A 15,739-nucleotide genomic window follows, 5' to 3' on the forward strand; every position below is an offset into this window, starting at 1 on the left:
CTCCCTCCAGTCCAGCTTACAACTGTAGTACGAAGAGTAAGAGCCTGCATGTGCTTTTTTCAGAGCTGCTGCAGAGCTGGCCTGCTTAGCTTGTGACCATCACTACATCTTGTGGCAGTGAATTCCATAAGCTAATCTTAGAAATGTAATTGTTTTTGAGCGCTTAGATTCTTCGACCACTGATTTCTGATATGAGGTACTTGATGCTGGGCTTGTGTTCCAGAGGCAGGGAATAAAGCAGAGCCCTGCCTGTATTCTCAGAAAAGTTGGGGTTTTTAGAATAAAAAAAGCACCTCCAAAGCATTCAGGAGGCTGGACAGGGCTTCTGCGGCAGTGTTGGCATCTCTCAGGGGTAGGCCACTGGGCTAGCCCGGCCAATGATCTGACTCAAAGCATGAGACGGATTTCAAAGGCAGCGGGTGGAATTAATCACTCTCAGCCCCCCTTCCAAAATTTGGCAGGAGCCAAACGAGCAGTAACATCGCCCTGGGCAGGATCTGGGGACAGCAGCCAACAGCTCAACTGGAAAGGAGGCTGCAGTAGGCAAGACCTGGGGTAGCTCTGAGCCGCTGTTTCCCGTCTAATGAATAAAATGCAGCTTGCTGCTTGATCCGAGAGGCCACATTGACATTTAGGAAAAGAAAAAATAGCACAAGTGTGAGGTCCTTGGGGAAAAAGAAGAAAATGCATTCAGATGAAGCAAGCCTAATTGAAAAGGGAGCGGAGAAGAGAGCGCATTTGGCTTCTCCCCCAAACAAGACCGAACCACACCATTCTGCTTTGAAACCCTCAACCTGTGTGTTCCTCCCTCCTAGTCTTGGTAATTAAGTTCTCAGTATTTTTCCAATGGGGGGGGGAGAAGAAGAGGCAGAAGAAGCGGGTGGGAGGGTGCAAAACCATCTAATGCAGTCTGCTTGAATATTCATTGCAGGAAATCGGGGGCAGGATGTGTGGCGGGAACAGAGTGTTTCTGGCTAGGAAAGAGGGGAGACGAGGTCACCCCGTCCTTTAGAGGGAAAAGGGTTGGGAAGAGGAAGGTGATTGTACGTGATGATCGCTTGCTGTCCTTCTGAGATCCAGCTGGGATTTTCCAGGGGGGGTCGCCAGTTTAAATAAGGAAACGACAAAGACCTCAGAAAGCACCGATGGGGGAAATAAAAGATCATTTCATCAACACAATTAGGCTCATTAATCAAAGCAGGCTGTTTGCCTCTCACCAGGGCAGCTGGTGAAGGTTAAGAGAGTGAGAAGAGAAGCATGAAGCTGGGAGGGAGAGGCTGGCGGGGCGGCAGGCAGGTTTGCCAAGGATTTAACCCAAGGGCAGCCCTACAGGTTGCAGAGGGCAATGGCTTGATGGAGATGGATGATTCGACTGAGCAGCGTGACAGAAGAGTTCTCCCATGCAGCTGCCTCTAAAGCAGAGAAGTCAGCACTCGTATGGCCAGGCTGGCTCTTTTTCAGCAATTCCACAGACATGGGATTTGGAACCTAATGCCCAATTTGGATTGCTGAGCATCCCCATAAGGTGGTTTGTTTGTTTGTGAAGCAGGTTTCTAGTCCTCATGGATTACAGAAATATGTTGAGAAACAAGCCAGCTGGGAAAAGATCCAAAGCAGGAGAAAGGCTCTGTAGACCTTTGTCTCTGTAGATAACGGCGTAGTCAGCAACCAGGTTTGCAGGAGGCAAGGGCATTTGGAGGAGTCAGCCAGTGGGAAGCAAGAGTAGGTCAATCCCCATCCTACGACTTCTCCATGTCGCCCGAATTTCTCCCCACCCAGGACAGACTAAAAAGGATTTGGAGGCCCCCACGGGGTGTGGAGGCCCTGGACTTTGGCCCAGAACTCGCGGGGTAAGAACGCCTCTAGACTAGGGACAGGGGCTGTTACCAACTGAGCCCAAGCCCATCAACCAGCAACCTCGCTGGGTAACCGAAGGGCCATGAAGTTCAGCTTTCCTAACAAGACAATGATCAGACCCCGTTGCAAGAAAGGAGGACAAAAGATTAAGAGTAGCGTCTTGGAAGGCTTATCTGCCTAAGCTCTGGAATACCTCCTTGAACCCAGGGACTGTGTCTCTCCGTTGTGCGTTGTGCCCAGTTTCTTTCTGCAGCTTAGGGTTCGAGTAGTGTAGAAATGGGCCTAGAAGGAGTCCTTTGAGAAATCGCGCTTGCTTCCCCTCTCACTGATGCATCTCTGCCTTCCTGAGGCAGGGAAATGTAATGAAGAAATATCTGCCAGGCTGTGAGCGGATTCTGATTTGGCAAGGGCTCTGCTCCCACTTCTGCAGCTGCCAAACTACAAAATTAAAAGCAAGCAGGAAAAGTTCCGCAGAATATCAACGAGTGTGGTGAGGGAGCCAAACCCTCCGTCTCTAGCGTCTGCCGAGGCCTGCATTGGCTGAGGGAGATTTGTGCAGCCCGTCTCCAGAGCTTGCAGTGAAACGGGCGGATGCACTGAAGACAAAGGCCAGGCCAGGCCAGAAGAGAAGCAAGCGGGCCAAATGAGAATCACCCTGGTGGGTGTGCTGGCCCAGCTTGGAGGGAAGCAGTACAGCCCTGAGATTGTGAGGGCTGTGGAAAGATGGGGCACCCGGAGTGGGGTGAGCACATCAGAAGCTGCTGCCGGATACCAAGCCAGAGCAGTGGTCTACTCTGACAGGCAGCAGTCCCCCCCACCCCCACAAGACTTGCCACCTGCAGCCCTTTTAATCAGAGCTGGACAGGGGGTAGGGGTGGGGTGGGAAGGGGTCCTTGGACCTGCTACCTCCAATAACCTGCTCCCTAGCACAGAACCTCTCCTAAAGGAAGAAGAGGGGTTTGTACACGGTGTGCACCGCTAAGGAGTTCTAGACCCAAACCTAAAGGACATTACTCTGGGGATGGGGAAATGGGAACAGAGCTTCCCATCCCACACCAAAACTGCCCCACACCAGCCATGATACCTTTGACAGCAACTCAGCCCTAGACACAGCAGCAGGTTATTATTCTCCTATTGCGGAGTTTCTACCCCGCAATTTTTAGAATAAGGAGCTCAGAGCAGCATACAAGGTTCTCCTCACCCTGTGAGGTAGGTTAGGCTGAGAGGGAGCAACTGGCCCATAGTCAGCCAGGGTGCTTCATGGCTGAGTGGGGGATTTGAACCCAGGCCCCCCTGCTCCTAGTCCAGGGATTCTCAGTCTTGGGTCCCCAAATGTTGATTGATGGTATCAGCACACGATGCTCTTTGGCTATTATGGCTAGGGATGGTGGGAGTTGTAGTCCAACAACATCTGGAGAGACCCAGCACTGGGGACCTCTGGACTAGTCAAACACTCTAACCACTATACCACACTGGCTCTGTGCTATAAAGGGAAGGGCTGGGCTCCCAGAGGGACGTTGGAGGCCATAGGCAATGCTGACGCCCATCATTTACAAGCTGAAGAGCCTTTTCCTCTGCTTCGTTAGAGTAGGCAGGAGCAGTATGGAGCATGGACAGACGGGGGAGTAACAGCGAGCTTTAATGACTACAAAACAGCTATTTAGAGCAAAACAGATCAGAAAGGAAAAAACTCAGTTTCAGAATGAGGACACTCTTCCTCCACAGACCCTGGCTTTTGTTGGAGGAAGAGAAACAAAGCACTATCAGAATGCAACAGAACTGGAAACCCCTGGGATCTGGGAGAGAAATGGAGTACTACATGGTGTGTGTGTGTGTGTGTGTGTGTGTGTGTGTGTGTGTGTGTGTGCACTTTGCAGCACTGAAGGGTAGCTGCCATTGTAGCTGGGGAAACATCCACTTCCCACAACCACCGGCAGCTTCGTCTGCAATCCCAGCGAAGAGCAGTCCAATCACACCGCCACGCCCCTTGGTCTGAAGGATACGCCAGAAAACCAGTCGGAGTGCTGGGCTGAGCACACCTGCCCCCTTCCGCGGCCCGTCTCCGTTCCATCCCACCGGTGGGCAGAGTCACCACTTGGAGTACTTCCTGTGAGCAGAATCGCGGTAGAACTGGAAGATGGTGTCAGCAGCTCGCTGGGAGGCGGCAATGCACTGCTGGAGCTGCAGGGACAGAGGGAGAAGAGGAGGTTACTGCGGAAGGGGAGGAGGAGATCCCTCGGGAAGACGACCCTCTGAAAGAGCCACATTCCCATACTGGGGGCTACACAACCTTCTGATCAAATGATCAAGCTCCCTGCCTCAGAGCTTCCCTCCCTGGCTACCACCAGACCAGCTCTCCTCTCCCTACCATTTGGGGACTCAGGCTTGAGAAGCCCTGGTTCAATATATTCAGATATTAGATAGTGCTTGCTTTGCATGTAAGAGGCCCCAGGTTCAATCCCCGGCATCTCCAGTAATGGAGAAAAGAGCTGGTCCTGTGGTAGCCAGCATGACTTGTCCCTTTAGCTAAGCAGGGTCTGTGCTGGTTGCAGATGGATGGGAGACTGGAAGTGTGAGCACTGGAAGATCTTCCCCTTCTTAGGGGATGGAGCCGCTCTGGGAAGAGCAGAAGGTTCCCAGTTCCCTCCCTGGCAGCATCTCCAAGATAGGGCTGAGAGAGAGACTCCTGCCTGCAACCTTGGAGAAGCCGCTGCCAGTCTGTGAAGACAATACTGAGCAAGATGGACCAAGGGTCTGACTCAGTATATGGCAGCTTCCTATGTTCCTATGACAGCGAGCTACCGATCCACGGCTTCCCAGCCACCCGCCAGCTCGCGTGGGCCAATGAAAACCCCAGCACTTCTTCTGTGAAGAACTGAGGGGTTAAGAAGCCTCCCTCACCCCTCTCTTGCCTTGTGTCTTAATTAGTCAATTTATATGCGAGGGGAGGTTATCAAACCCCAACACGCACAACACGCAGATGGGGGCTCCCTCTGCAATAGATGCCGCCACCACCCCGGAACACCAGACAACCGCCTGTGTGGGACTGTCAGAAACTGTCAGGGCCACTTAGGACTTCGCAACTCAATTACCACAGGCACGCGCCGCCACCAGAGCAGCATTGGCATGCGCCGCGTCACCTCATGTTTCGCCTCCTCTCCCCCGCCAATGTCGGCGAGGCCATCGCGCACTGGGAGGCAACGTCTGGCAATTGATTTACACGCCGTGGCAGGCGGACATGGTTTCCTCGCTTCGGCGGGGTGCGGCGAGCGGGAGCGTAGACAAACAGCTACAAAATAAGAAAGCCGCGCTGCTCTCCCGCTCAATTCAGCAGCGCATCAATCTTCTGTCGTGTGCACAAATGCGCACACGAACAGGCGCAGTCGTGCGGGCACCTGGAGGGAGGCAAGCTCCCGAGCCCTCTCTAGTTCTGCTAAATCTGCGGGCAAAAGTCTGCCACCGTGCACGGCAGAAGCAGAGAGACGTGAAGAATCCCCAGGAGAGACTGTGCCTCATCTTCTGCCACGTTCCTGTGTCTTGACTGGGGGCCACTTGAGACACTACATTATCAACAGGGCTGTGCGCACCAACAGGGAAGGATCTGAATTCTATGCCAAGACAAGCTGAATTATGCCACGTGTATATAATCGTGAAAATATGCACCGTCTCCTATTTTACTTTATTTGAGCTGCAATTTTTGTGATTATGCACAAATTTAGCCCTGCTTCCGCTAATGATTGGACATTGAAACGCTCCCTCTCCCCAGCTGGAAGTCTCATCCAGCTTCCTCGCCGGCTTCTGAGCTTTCATCAGGAATTTGCCTGCGTGATTTCAAGCCTACCTTGGCAACCATCACAAGGCTTAGGAACGGCAAAACCTATCGAACTAGAAGTATAAAAGTTCTGTGGGGCGAGGGGGACAGGAAGTTGGGGCGCAGGCCGGAGGCTGACAAATTTTAGCAACGGCAAATATGAGATGAACCCTACAGCCTACCCAACCCAAGAATTCAAGCCATCCCCCTCCCTCTCCCATCCAGCTACTGCTCAGTTTCCCATTAAAATGCAAGGCAATTTGATGGAAAGCTGCCAACACTCCCATTCAACAGCTGTTATCAGGAGAGTTCAAAGGGGTTGTTTTAATTTCCTCCCTAGCATTCTTCAGTCCGCGTGATGGCATCTCTGGGCGGGATGCTAAGACGCCCGATTCCAAAGGGTGTAAGAGACCGGTGCTTGGCTCTGTGTTGAGTCACATTGCCAGGCCAAAAGGATTCTGAGACCTGGGGTGCATACGCAGGAGCATGAAACGGTGAATTAGCTACCCAGCTGCACTCACCATCTGCATTCACACACACAAAGCCAGAAGAGGCCCCGAGGCCTGAGCACACAGAGTTCCAGGTCCTAGAAGGCGGCGAGGCCCTAGCTTCATGGTTCAGAACCTGAGTCCCCATCATGTAGGATGCTCTAGAAAGCAACAGCCCAGCCATATTGCTGACACGGATTTCTCCTTTCCAGTATGGTAGGTTTATTTACAGAGACAGTTTCCTTTGGCTTGAGAGAGAGAACGTGCACATGCTTTGCATGTTGAAGATCCCAGATTCAACCCGCAGTATCTCCAGGTACAGTTGGGAAAGATCCATCTGAAACCCTGGACAGCTGCGATCGGCCAGTGCAGACAGAACTGAGCAAGATCCACAATCTTCACTATTTTTCAAGTGGGGGGGGCACTATGGCAAAAAAACCCTCCCAAAACCCAACCCTTCAATTCATTATTGTCCGATGTATACAGCTCCTTTCATAAAATGCATCCCACTGAACCAAAAGGTTCAACGTGAGAACGATTTCTTATTGTCCTGACTTCCACACAAGCCTGCACTTTTCTGGGTGCTGGGAGGGCCCTTTAAGAGAGACAGAGACCTCTCTTAACAGCTCTGTGGGGGAAACACTACTGGGAAAGGCGACACTTCCCAGTACTTGCCAAGATGGTGCCGGGGCTCAAGCGGGCTCTGTTTCCCTGGCAGGAGTCCCCCCGCACTGGAAGATGTACAGCACTGCCCAGTGGGAACGCTCCCCGCTGCCCGGTGCCAGGGAGACTGTGCAGATGGGTCAGCTTCACACAGGCCCAAGAAGTCAGGGACCTGCACTCGGGGCTGAGGAGAGCCACGCTGGGCTCCCAGGCCATACAACGCAGAGCCCTGAGCCAGACGGACCGAGGGCTGACTCGGTGCAACAACTTCCTATACTTCACGGGGTGCACTGAAGACCGATGGTGCCTTGGGAAGAAGCCCCAGGGCGGAGCGAGCCCCTTCTAACCCCACTCCGCTCCACAAACACAACTGTGGCCGGCAGACTACTTTTCCTACGAACCCTCTTACCGGTTCCAGAGTCAGCCCTGACAAAGCTCTTGCTCCCGGATAGGACTCCCCGGCAGTGTTCCCCCTAACAGGGATTCCCAGATGTTGTGGGCGACAACTCCCATAACCCCCAAGCAAAGGCTACTGCAGCATGGGATGCTGGGAGTTGCAGTCCCAGCAACCCCCAACCAACTGCAACAACTGAGGAGAGCTGGTCTTGTGGTAGCCAGCATGACTTGTCCCCATAGCTAAGCAGGGTCTGCCCTGGTTGCATTTGAATGGGAGACCTGATGTGTGAGCACTACAAGATATTCCCCTTAGGGGATGAAGCCGCTCTGGGAAGAGCAGAAGGTTTCAAGTTCCCTCCCCAGCTTCGCCAAGATAGGGCTGAGAGAGATTCCTGCCTGCAACCATGGAGATGCCACTGCCAGTCCGTGAAGACAATACTGAGCTAGATAGACCAATGGTCTGACTCAGTATATGGCAGCTTCCTATGTTCCAACATCGGGGAATCCCTGTTAGAGGGAACCCTGCTCCCAGGTGCATCCCAGGTGCAGAGAGGGACAGAGACTGCTGGCCGGAGCAGACGTTCGCCTACAACTGCCACCCACCCACCCAGCAGGGAGAAGCTGTAGCCACCGCCATCTGGCTCTTTGCAGGGGGGCCCTGGCTATCCTTCTGCTCCACCCACATCTTGTAAGCACTATCAGCCTCCTCCCTCCCGCTCTGCTATAGGTTGAGGATGGGCTAGTTTTCCAGACAGTCGCCCATGAAACAGATTTAAGGCTCCGCTGCAGAAGCCAAACAGGCTAAGCACAACTGGCCCAGGGATGCCTTGGAGATCTGGCAGCTCTCAAACCCTGCAGCTGAAAGCGGTGGGAAGTGGAGCTCGCCCTCCCCCGCACCCCCTTGGAGCGGTTTCCAAGCCAGTGCCAGCGTTAGCATGCTGCCGGTGTCTCTGCGCTCTTGCCAGGAATGGTGGTAAATCATCATTATTTATCCTGTGAGCTCCTGCTGCCTGTTGCTCTTGCAGGAGGCAAAACTTTCCCCTGGCGGAGGACCTGCCAGCTACTGATGGATGCTGGCTCAGTGTGCGGTGACTACAACACCCGTGGCGCTGGAGGGGCTCCCAGGAAGGAGGCTTGGGGCAGGGCAGGATACGTGCACATGCGCCTGCGTGGAGAAAGGCGGCCTGTGTGCCCTTTCTGGCTCCTACGCTTCTCCCATCTTATCTCAAAAGCTCAGCGTAAGCGACAAGTTACAGAGGACGCCGAAACGACATCCTTGCACTCCCCGATGGTTTGCAACTCCCTTCAAGTTGCCAGCAAAACTTTGGATGCCCTGCAGAGCAGAGACAGCTTTGCAGGGATTGTGTGGACACCACCCCCAGGAGTGCCTGCTGTATCCCAGGGAAGCCTGACTCAGGAGGAGGAGTCAGTCTGCCTGGTGGACACTCAGCATAAATGGGAAATAAATAAAATACATACATACATGGCCTGAACCACCAGGGCTCTATTTGAACCAGACAGCAGAGTCACAAAACACCTCCAAAATCAAAGGAACATAGGAAGCTGCCATATACTGAGTCAGACCATTGGCCTATGTAGCTCAGCATTGTCTTCACAGACTGGCAGCGGCTTCTCCAAGGAATCTCTCCCAGCCCTATGGGAGATACTGCCAGGAAGGGAACTTGGAACTTTCTGCTTCCCAGAGCGGCTCCATCCCGAGGAGAATACCTTACAGTGCTGACACATCGAGTCTCCCATTCATATGCAACCAGGGTGGACCCTGCTTAGCTAAGCGGACAAGTCATGCTTGCCACCACCAGACCAGCTCTCCTCTTGAAATGAAAGTGAGAAGATACGTTAGGGCAGGAGTGCCCAACCTTGGGCTCCTAGGTCATTAGACTATGATTCCCATCATCCCCAGCTGATCCAACAACAACTGGGGACCAAAGGCTGGGAACCTTTATGCCAGGGTAACCATGCATTTTGCCATTTGTCGGCTTGGTGAGGAAAGAGAGTGGTTTCCCAGAGACGACAGTAAGCTGTCACTGCCCTCCTTTCTTGGGGGGTAGGGGTTGCCCACAACAAGGCTCTGCCCTCTTCCTAGTCTAAGAAAGCAACCAGCAAGCCAGAGATGTCTTACTATACATTAAATACATCTCAAAAACCAGGGGTAAACAAGGGGTTAGTTGCTCACTTTGATGCCCCTGCCCTCCTTAAAAAAACCAACCACCAACACCAAACTCATTAGAATTCACCCCAAAACAAAAGCGGTGCCCCCCCCGCCCCTTCTCCTGACAGAAACACTTGTCTAATTAATGGTGCCTGGCTGCCACCTCCGTTCAATAGCACATTAACGTTCATAATTGTTCCTTTAGAGCAAGACCGGCTCGCCGTTCCGAGCCATTTGGCAGGAAGGCGGCAACAGTAATGAGAAACGACGGCGCAGCCCTTGTCCGGAATATTAAGAGACTTCCCTAAATGAAGGGGGGGGGAGAGAAGCAGCGATCCTTCTCCCCCTCCTCACCTGCACACGCTTCGCCTACCTGCAGCGGATTATACCTGCTCCCCCTTCCCCTCCATGGAGACCTCCTGCTCCCTTCCCCAGCGGGAATGGCAAACAAGAGGTGATGGATGGGGCGGGACAGCCACGCGGGCCGCGAGAACGTGACTGTCGGGGGCCCCTTCGGAGCCTCCCGTCAAAACGGGCTGTCAAGAGCAATCTCGGAGAAGGGATTCAGCTGTGTAGACTGAGGATACAGCTGGAGACGCCCCCTCCGCCCGTCTCCTCGAAGTGGCAGGAGGCCTGCCTCCATCTCTGGAGCACTTGGCCCGAGAGGGTCAAGAGCTCTGGGGGGCACAGCAGCTGCACAAAAATACCACCACCGTCACCACACATCCCTTCAACCTATTCAGCCACCACAGAGAAGAAGCAGGCAGCGAGGCAGCTGCTACCGTCTCTTTGGCTACAGTGACATCCCTAATTCCTGCGGCCCCTTTTTCCTCCCACAAGCGACAACAAAGCTGCACGGTTCGGAGGGATGCCACAGCTGGTTCCACAGCCAGTGCCTTTCCCTCCTGCTTGGGTTGGGATAGTCCAGAAAGTTCTGCAGGGAGGCAATCCCAGAGACAGGAATGGAGAAGCCACACGCTGGCGGGCCCAGGGGAGGCCCCATATGGTCCTGGGTGATGATATTTCCTCTAGGCCTCTGTTGCCAAGGTAACCTAGTGCCTAAAGTTTCCAGTGCACCACCGAGCTGCCCGCCCCAAGGCGAGAGGAGGCAAAATGAACAGTGAAGATGGCATCGTGATTAGGTGCAGATGAAAGCAGGCAGGAGAACAAGGAACCCTGGACGGAGGCGTGACTCAAGGTGGAATGAGGCCGCCATTTACAGCATGAGGAGCAGATAAAAGAGTCCAGCAAAGTAAAGAACGAATATTCCTAGAGAGGGGGGGTTTAGAGGGGTCAGGCTGGGGCCAGGCATCGTTCAGCTATCCCCCCCCCCGAGAGGCCTGCCAGCAAATCCACTGCGTCCCCCTGCACAGGCACACACCCTGCCCACTGACCACCCTTGGAGAGCACCACCTTCTCCATTCTCTGATGGAACCCTTCCTGCACTATGTCCCCCGGAGGGATGCCACAGAGACTGGAAACGAATCCTCAATCTACAGACCCGAAAGCATGCAGACTCAACGCCTGGGCAGCTGGAATGCTCCTAACCATTCTCTGAATGCCCAAACACCTGACTGAGCAAGCAGAGGATTCTCATTCAGCGTACTGAACACTCAGCTTTTATAGCCAATAGCAATGGAGGCTTCAAGAACCGCATTTACCTCCGGATTGATTGTTATTGTGGTTGCATTTATCCAATTCCATGGGCAAGCTGGCAAAAAAAATAATCACATTTTTTTCCTGGAAATCTACATCGTTTCCTGCTTAAATCTGGTAAGTTATTTGTCTTACAATGGTAGGAAGAGCACTACGGAATATTAATATATCACAAGCAGACGGACAAACTCTGGAATCGGAGAGGAGATTCAGCCCAGGCCTTTACACTCACCTCTTCCTCAGAGTAGGTCCCTTTTGTGCTTGACATCAACACCTTCTTTTCTGTGCTGTCAATAGCAAAGGTCAGAACAGCCTGGGCCTCCTGAAAGAAAGAACAAGGCTTGTCTGTACATTAAGATCCAATCTGTATGCTTATGTAGAACCTTCACAGTCAAGGGCAGTATACCTCTGTTGCTTTCACACACTGCTCCCCAGAAGCATCCATTTGGCCGCTGTGAAGGAGAGAATGCGGGACCAGATGGACCTTTGGTCTGAGCCAGCTGGCCCTCTGCACATGAACTTAGAGCCTGTTAGCCATGCCAGCAAAGTGCAGTAAAGTGGGGGCAGTGCCAGATCTTGAAGCAGGCCGGCAGCCAGAAATAATGTATCAAGGGAGTCTAGGGACATCATTGTAGAACAGCCAGAACTTGAATACAGGGCATGCACTTTTAATGGTAGCTGGACCTGAAGAGAGGAGACATGGATGGAATATTCCTGAAGCAGCCTTAGATCAGGGTTCCCAGCCTTGGGTCCCCAGATGCTGGACTGCAACTCTCATCAGCCACAACAGCCTTTGGCCAAGGATGATGGGAGTTGTAGTCCAACCTCATCTGAGGACCCAAGGTTGGAAATTCCAGCAGAGATCCACAACAGAGGTCCTGTTCAGATGTCTCTCCTTGAGTGGGTGTGGCAGGCAACACAATGGGAGAAATATCCCACCTCTCAATCTGGAAGCACTTCTCAAGGCCCTGTTCTGTGGCACGTGACACACCCTCCCCAGAGATATCCACTAGGCACCTGTGTAATCATTTAGGCACCAAGTTTATTCTCTTGGACTTACTCTCACATTTTGTACTGTTTGAATTTGGCTGATTAAACGAATATGATGGCATTTTGCTGCCTTCTTGCTGCTGTTTCTTCAGTGCCTTTTAGTTTCTGTGATTTTATTGATGTTTTGCCATTTGTTTTTACGACTGCTTACATCTGGTAAGCCACTTCAAACACACTAAGTGGAAAAGCAGGGTTTAAATATTTTAAGTAAACAAACAACTAAAAGTAAATTACGGTCATCATGACTAACCACCTCGCTGAACTCACAATGAAGGTGATGAAAGAAGGATTCATTCTCTCTCGTACACATTTTCAATGTTTACCTCTGGGTGAATCAATTTGAGTATGAGAATCCAGGGTGTTTTGATTAATGCAGAATATAAAGATGTGCCCCCTTTTCTAGCTAGCCAGTGGGACTGGGAACACAACAACGTTCCAGCACACCACTGACCTGCTTTTCCAGTTATATTTGGGGACACAACCCCTCCCCACACCTTGGCAAAGAGTCCTAGGAGATGCAACTCTGCATCTGTTTAAATGCTGAAAAACATGCCAGGAATTATTCATTGACTTATTCTTGTGCCTAATGGGCTTTGCATGCTGCATTTTTCCTGGGCATTACTGGTACGGTGAATGGCAACCTTGTCCTTTAGTTCCACATTAGACAGCCGGAAGGTGATCTTGTGTGAATTGCTTACATGCTTTAGCTGGACAGAGAATTCTGAAGGTGCTCCATCCACAGGCAACCACTCACTCCATCGTGGACTTTTAGCCCCCAAAGTGACACCCCTGCTCCACACAGAGAGAGAGAAATTCAGGGCTGGAAGAGGGTGGCTTTTGCTTCACCATAAATGATGTGTTTAAAGGGCCCCTGGCCTGCTGTGGCGCAAATGGAGCATTTAGCCCAGAGGAGCCGAGACCGGCCTGGCTCTGCAGGGACTGGAGTTCGCTGCTTGTTTCTAGAGAAAGCTGGCAAGGAGAGACAGTACTCTTTGCAGGCAGCAGGAGTACTAGAGGCAGAGAGAGAGAGAGAAGGGAGCGAGCCCAACTGCAATTGATTGAGGAGAGTTCTGGGTAGAGAAGGCAGCCGGCGATGGATTGAATCCGGCGGCCAATAAACGAGCAAAGCCATTAGGAAGGTTGGCGGGGGTTCAGGTGGCCAGGGAGAGAGAGAGAGCTATTGACCTGCCAAGGCCACAATAAGCAATTACCTGCCAGAGCAGATAAAGGAGTTGCGATTGGCTCGCCGGGTATTCGCCACACCTGGCCCGATGCCGACCTTGTGATGGCTGGAACACTAATGGGGGGAGGAAGAGACCCCGCACAACGGGAACAAAGCCAACACCAAACAGACACCTGAAAGCCAAGGATTCCCTCCCTTGCTGCAGCTTCGCAGGACCTGCAACGGCCCCAGAAGGACCTTAGGGCATAGGAGGAGAGCTGGTCTGGTGGTAGCAAGCATGACTCGTCCCCTTTGCTGAGCAGGGTCTACCCTGGTTGGCATTTGAATGGGAGACTACATGTGTGAGCACTGTAAGATAGTCCCCTCAGGGGGTGGGGCCGCTCTGGGAAGAGCCCCTGCCTGCTTGCAGGCAGAAAGTTCCAAGTTCCCTCCCTGGCAGCAGCATCTCCAGATAGGGCTGAGAGAGACTCCTGCCTGCAACCTTGGAGAAGCCGCTGCCAGCCAGTGTCGACAATGCTGAGCTAGATGGACCAAGGGCCTGACTCAGTAGAAGGCAGCTTCCTATGTCTTCTCGAGGAGCAGGTGTTTTGCATACAGAAGATCCCAGGTCCGACGCCATGCAGCATCACTAAGGAAGACCTCAGCCCAATGCCCTGGAGAGCAGCTGCCAATCAGAGTTGACAGCACTGGGTCAGATGGACCCCATGGCCTGCCTTGGTGTAAGGCCACTTCCTTTGCTCATGAGAGTCTCCTTCCTGGTCAGCAGCTAGTTTTTCTGGAGGGCTGCTGTGAGGGGAGGCAGGGGGCCCAAACCTCACCCCATTCCTATAAGAGGCCTACTGGCAATCCTATCGCCACATCCACTCTGCTATGGGATGTGATGGCCACCAGTTTGGATGGCTTTAAAAGGGGCTTAGGCAAATTCATGGAAGACCGGTCTACCAGTGGCTGCTAGCCTTGATGAGTAGAGGCTACGTCCAGGTTCAGAGACCAGATGCCTCTCAATACCAGTGGCAGGGGAGCAGCAGCGGCAGGAGAGAGGGCATGCCCTCACCTCTTGGCCTGTGGGCTTCTCGAGGCATCTGGAGGGCCACTGTGGGAAACAGCAAGGCTGTTTGTTTGTTTAGCATATTTTTATACCGCCCAAAACGCAAGTTCTCTGGGCGGTTTACAAGACAATAAAAACAACCAATAAAAAGATTAACATATTTCAACAATTAAAATTTTAAAAGTTAAAACTATTAACACACAATTAAAACACAATTTAAAAAAATCTAATTAAAAGCCTGGGTGAACAAATGTGTCTTGACTGCCCTTTTAAAAGTTGTAAGAGATGGAGAGTTCTTAAGTTCACCCTTTCCTCCAGTCCTCTTTCACATCAGCAGGCTGCATGCACCCAAGGGTTTGATCTGGCTGGCCCACAAGCCTTGAGCTGTTGAGCCCTAACCTCCTCTGTACAGCTGGCTATAGGAGCCCAATCTTTAGAGTCTGGCCACTTTTCACTAGAATAGACAGAATCTGGTCAGAGAAGGAAGCATCCCCCCACAACAGTGCACTGCTAGCATGTGGAACTCCCTGTCACCAGATACAGCTATTAACCCAAGTAAGACACTCACCTTTTCCTGCTTTGCTGTGGGGTCCAGGGTGATGTTACCGTCTGCATCCAAGGCGCATGTCACTCCACAGAACAAGGAACTCATGGGCAGCCCGGCATCCATCAGACTCATGCAGGTGGCATTTAAGCAGCTTGACAGCAGCTGCAGGGAAGGTGGTTTTATTAAGGAAAGAGGGGCACCCCAGGAGAACTGCACTAGAGGCCTGGTTGTCAGCTCCTACAGAGGCAGCAGGAAGGGCCCGGCATTAGTGATGCATTCAGCACCTCTAGGAAACTGAAGAACACCACTCGCTCCATGAAAAATAGCTTTCCATTGCCAGAGAGCCAGCGAAGATTCCCCACACCATGGATAGGCTATTCTGCTGACTCTGTTCCACAATGTACAGAGAAGCAGCACAGAGAACCAGGAGGGGGGAAAATACACCTATGTCCTATTCCAAAATTTGATTTCCACTTCCAAGTCTAATCAAAGGTGGTGGGAGAGCTGAAAGCGAATCCTACAGCTGCCCACCTTCCTCGTTCCAGTATAAACCAGCTCCCAGAAGCCTATTTCAAGGCTTAAAGTGGGCTTGCTGAGGGTGGAGGTAGACAAGAATTCCCCTACCTCAAAGATCCATTTGGTTGCATACATGCCTGCCTCTCCTACATTCCCAAAGTTACACAGGCAAAAACAGACAAGTCCCTGTCCCCAAGGAGCATACAATCTAGAACTGGGGAATCCCTACTTGAAGAGTTTTGAGAAAGATGTGGGCAGGTGAGGGCATGTGGACTAGCAACTTGCTTACAAACTTGCTTCAATGATAGGTGAGCCCCGCGCATAGTTTAGTTCCTTAGCACAGGGTTTGACAAA

The 15,739-nt window shown here is 52.2% G+C and overlaps 1 protein-coding gene across 5 annotated transcripts in view; it reads right to left on the reverse strand.

The window, feature by feature from the left end:
* EXOSC5 (exosome component 5) overlaps positions 1-15,739 on the reverse strand; it is a 38,468-nt gene that overhangs the window by 13,205 nt on the left and 9,524 nt on the right. For 3 of the 5 annotated variants that reach the window (XR_008310709.1, XR_008310708.1, XR_008310710.1), the window contains exons 4-6: positions 14,891-15,031; positions 11,274-11,363; positions 3,861-4,038 (exon numbers count right to left, since the gene is read on the reverse strand). Coding sequence is in view for 2 of the 5 variants with exons in the window: in XM_053267117.1 (XP_053123092.1) it covers positions 3,946-4,038; positions 11,274-11,363; positions 14,891-15,031 (324 nt within the window). In the remaining 3 variants the exon portion in view is untranslated. Of the gene's footprint in view, positions 1-3,477; positions 4,039-11,273; positions 11,364-14,890; positions 15,032-15,739 lie in introns of those variants that run through there. The other 2 variants (XM_053267117.1, XM_053267116.1) reach the window with 1 other exon arrangement.

This window comes from Hemicordylus capensis, chromosome 7 (genome assembly GCF_027244095.1).
Source record: "Hemicordylus capensis ecotype Gifberg chromosome 7, rHemCap1.1.pri, whole genome shotgun sequence".
NCBI lineage: Eukaryota > Metazoa > Chordata > Lepidosauria > Squamata > Cordylidae > Hemicordylus > Hemicordylus capensis.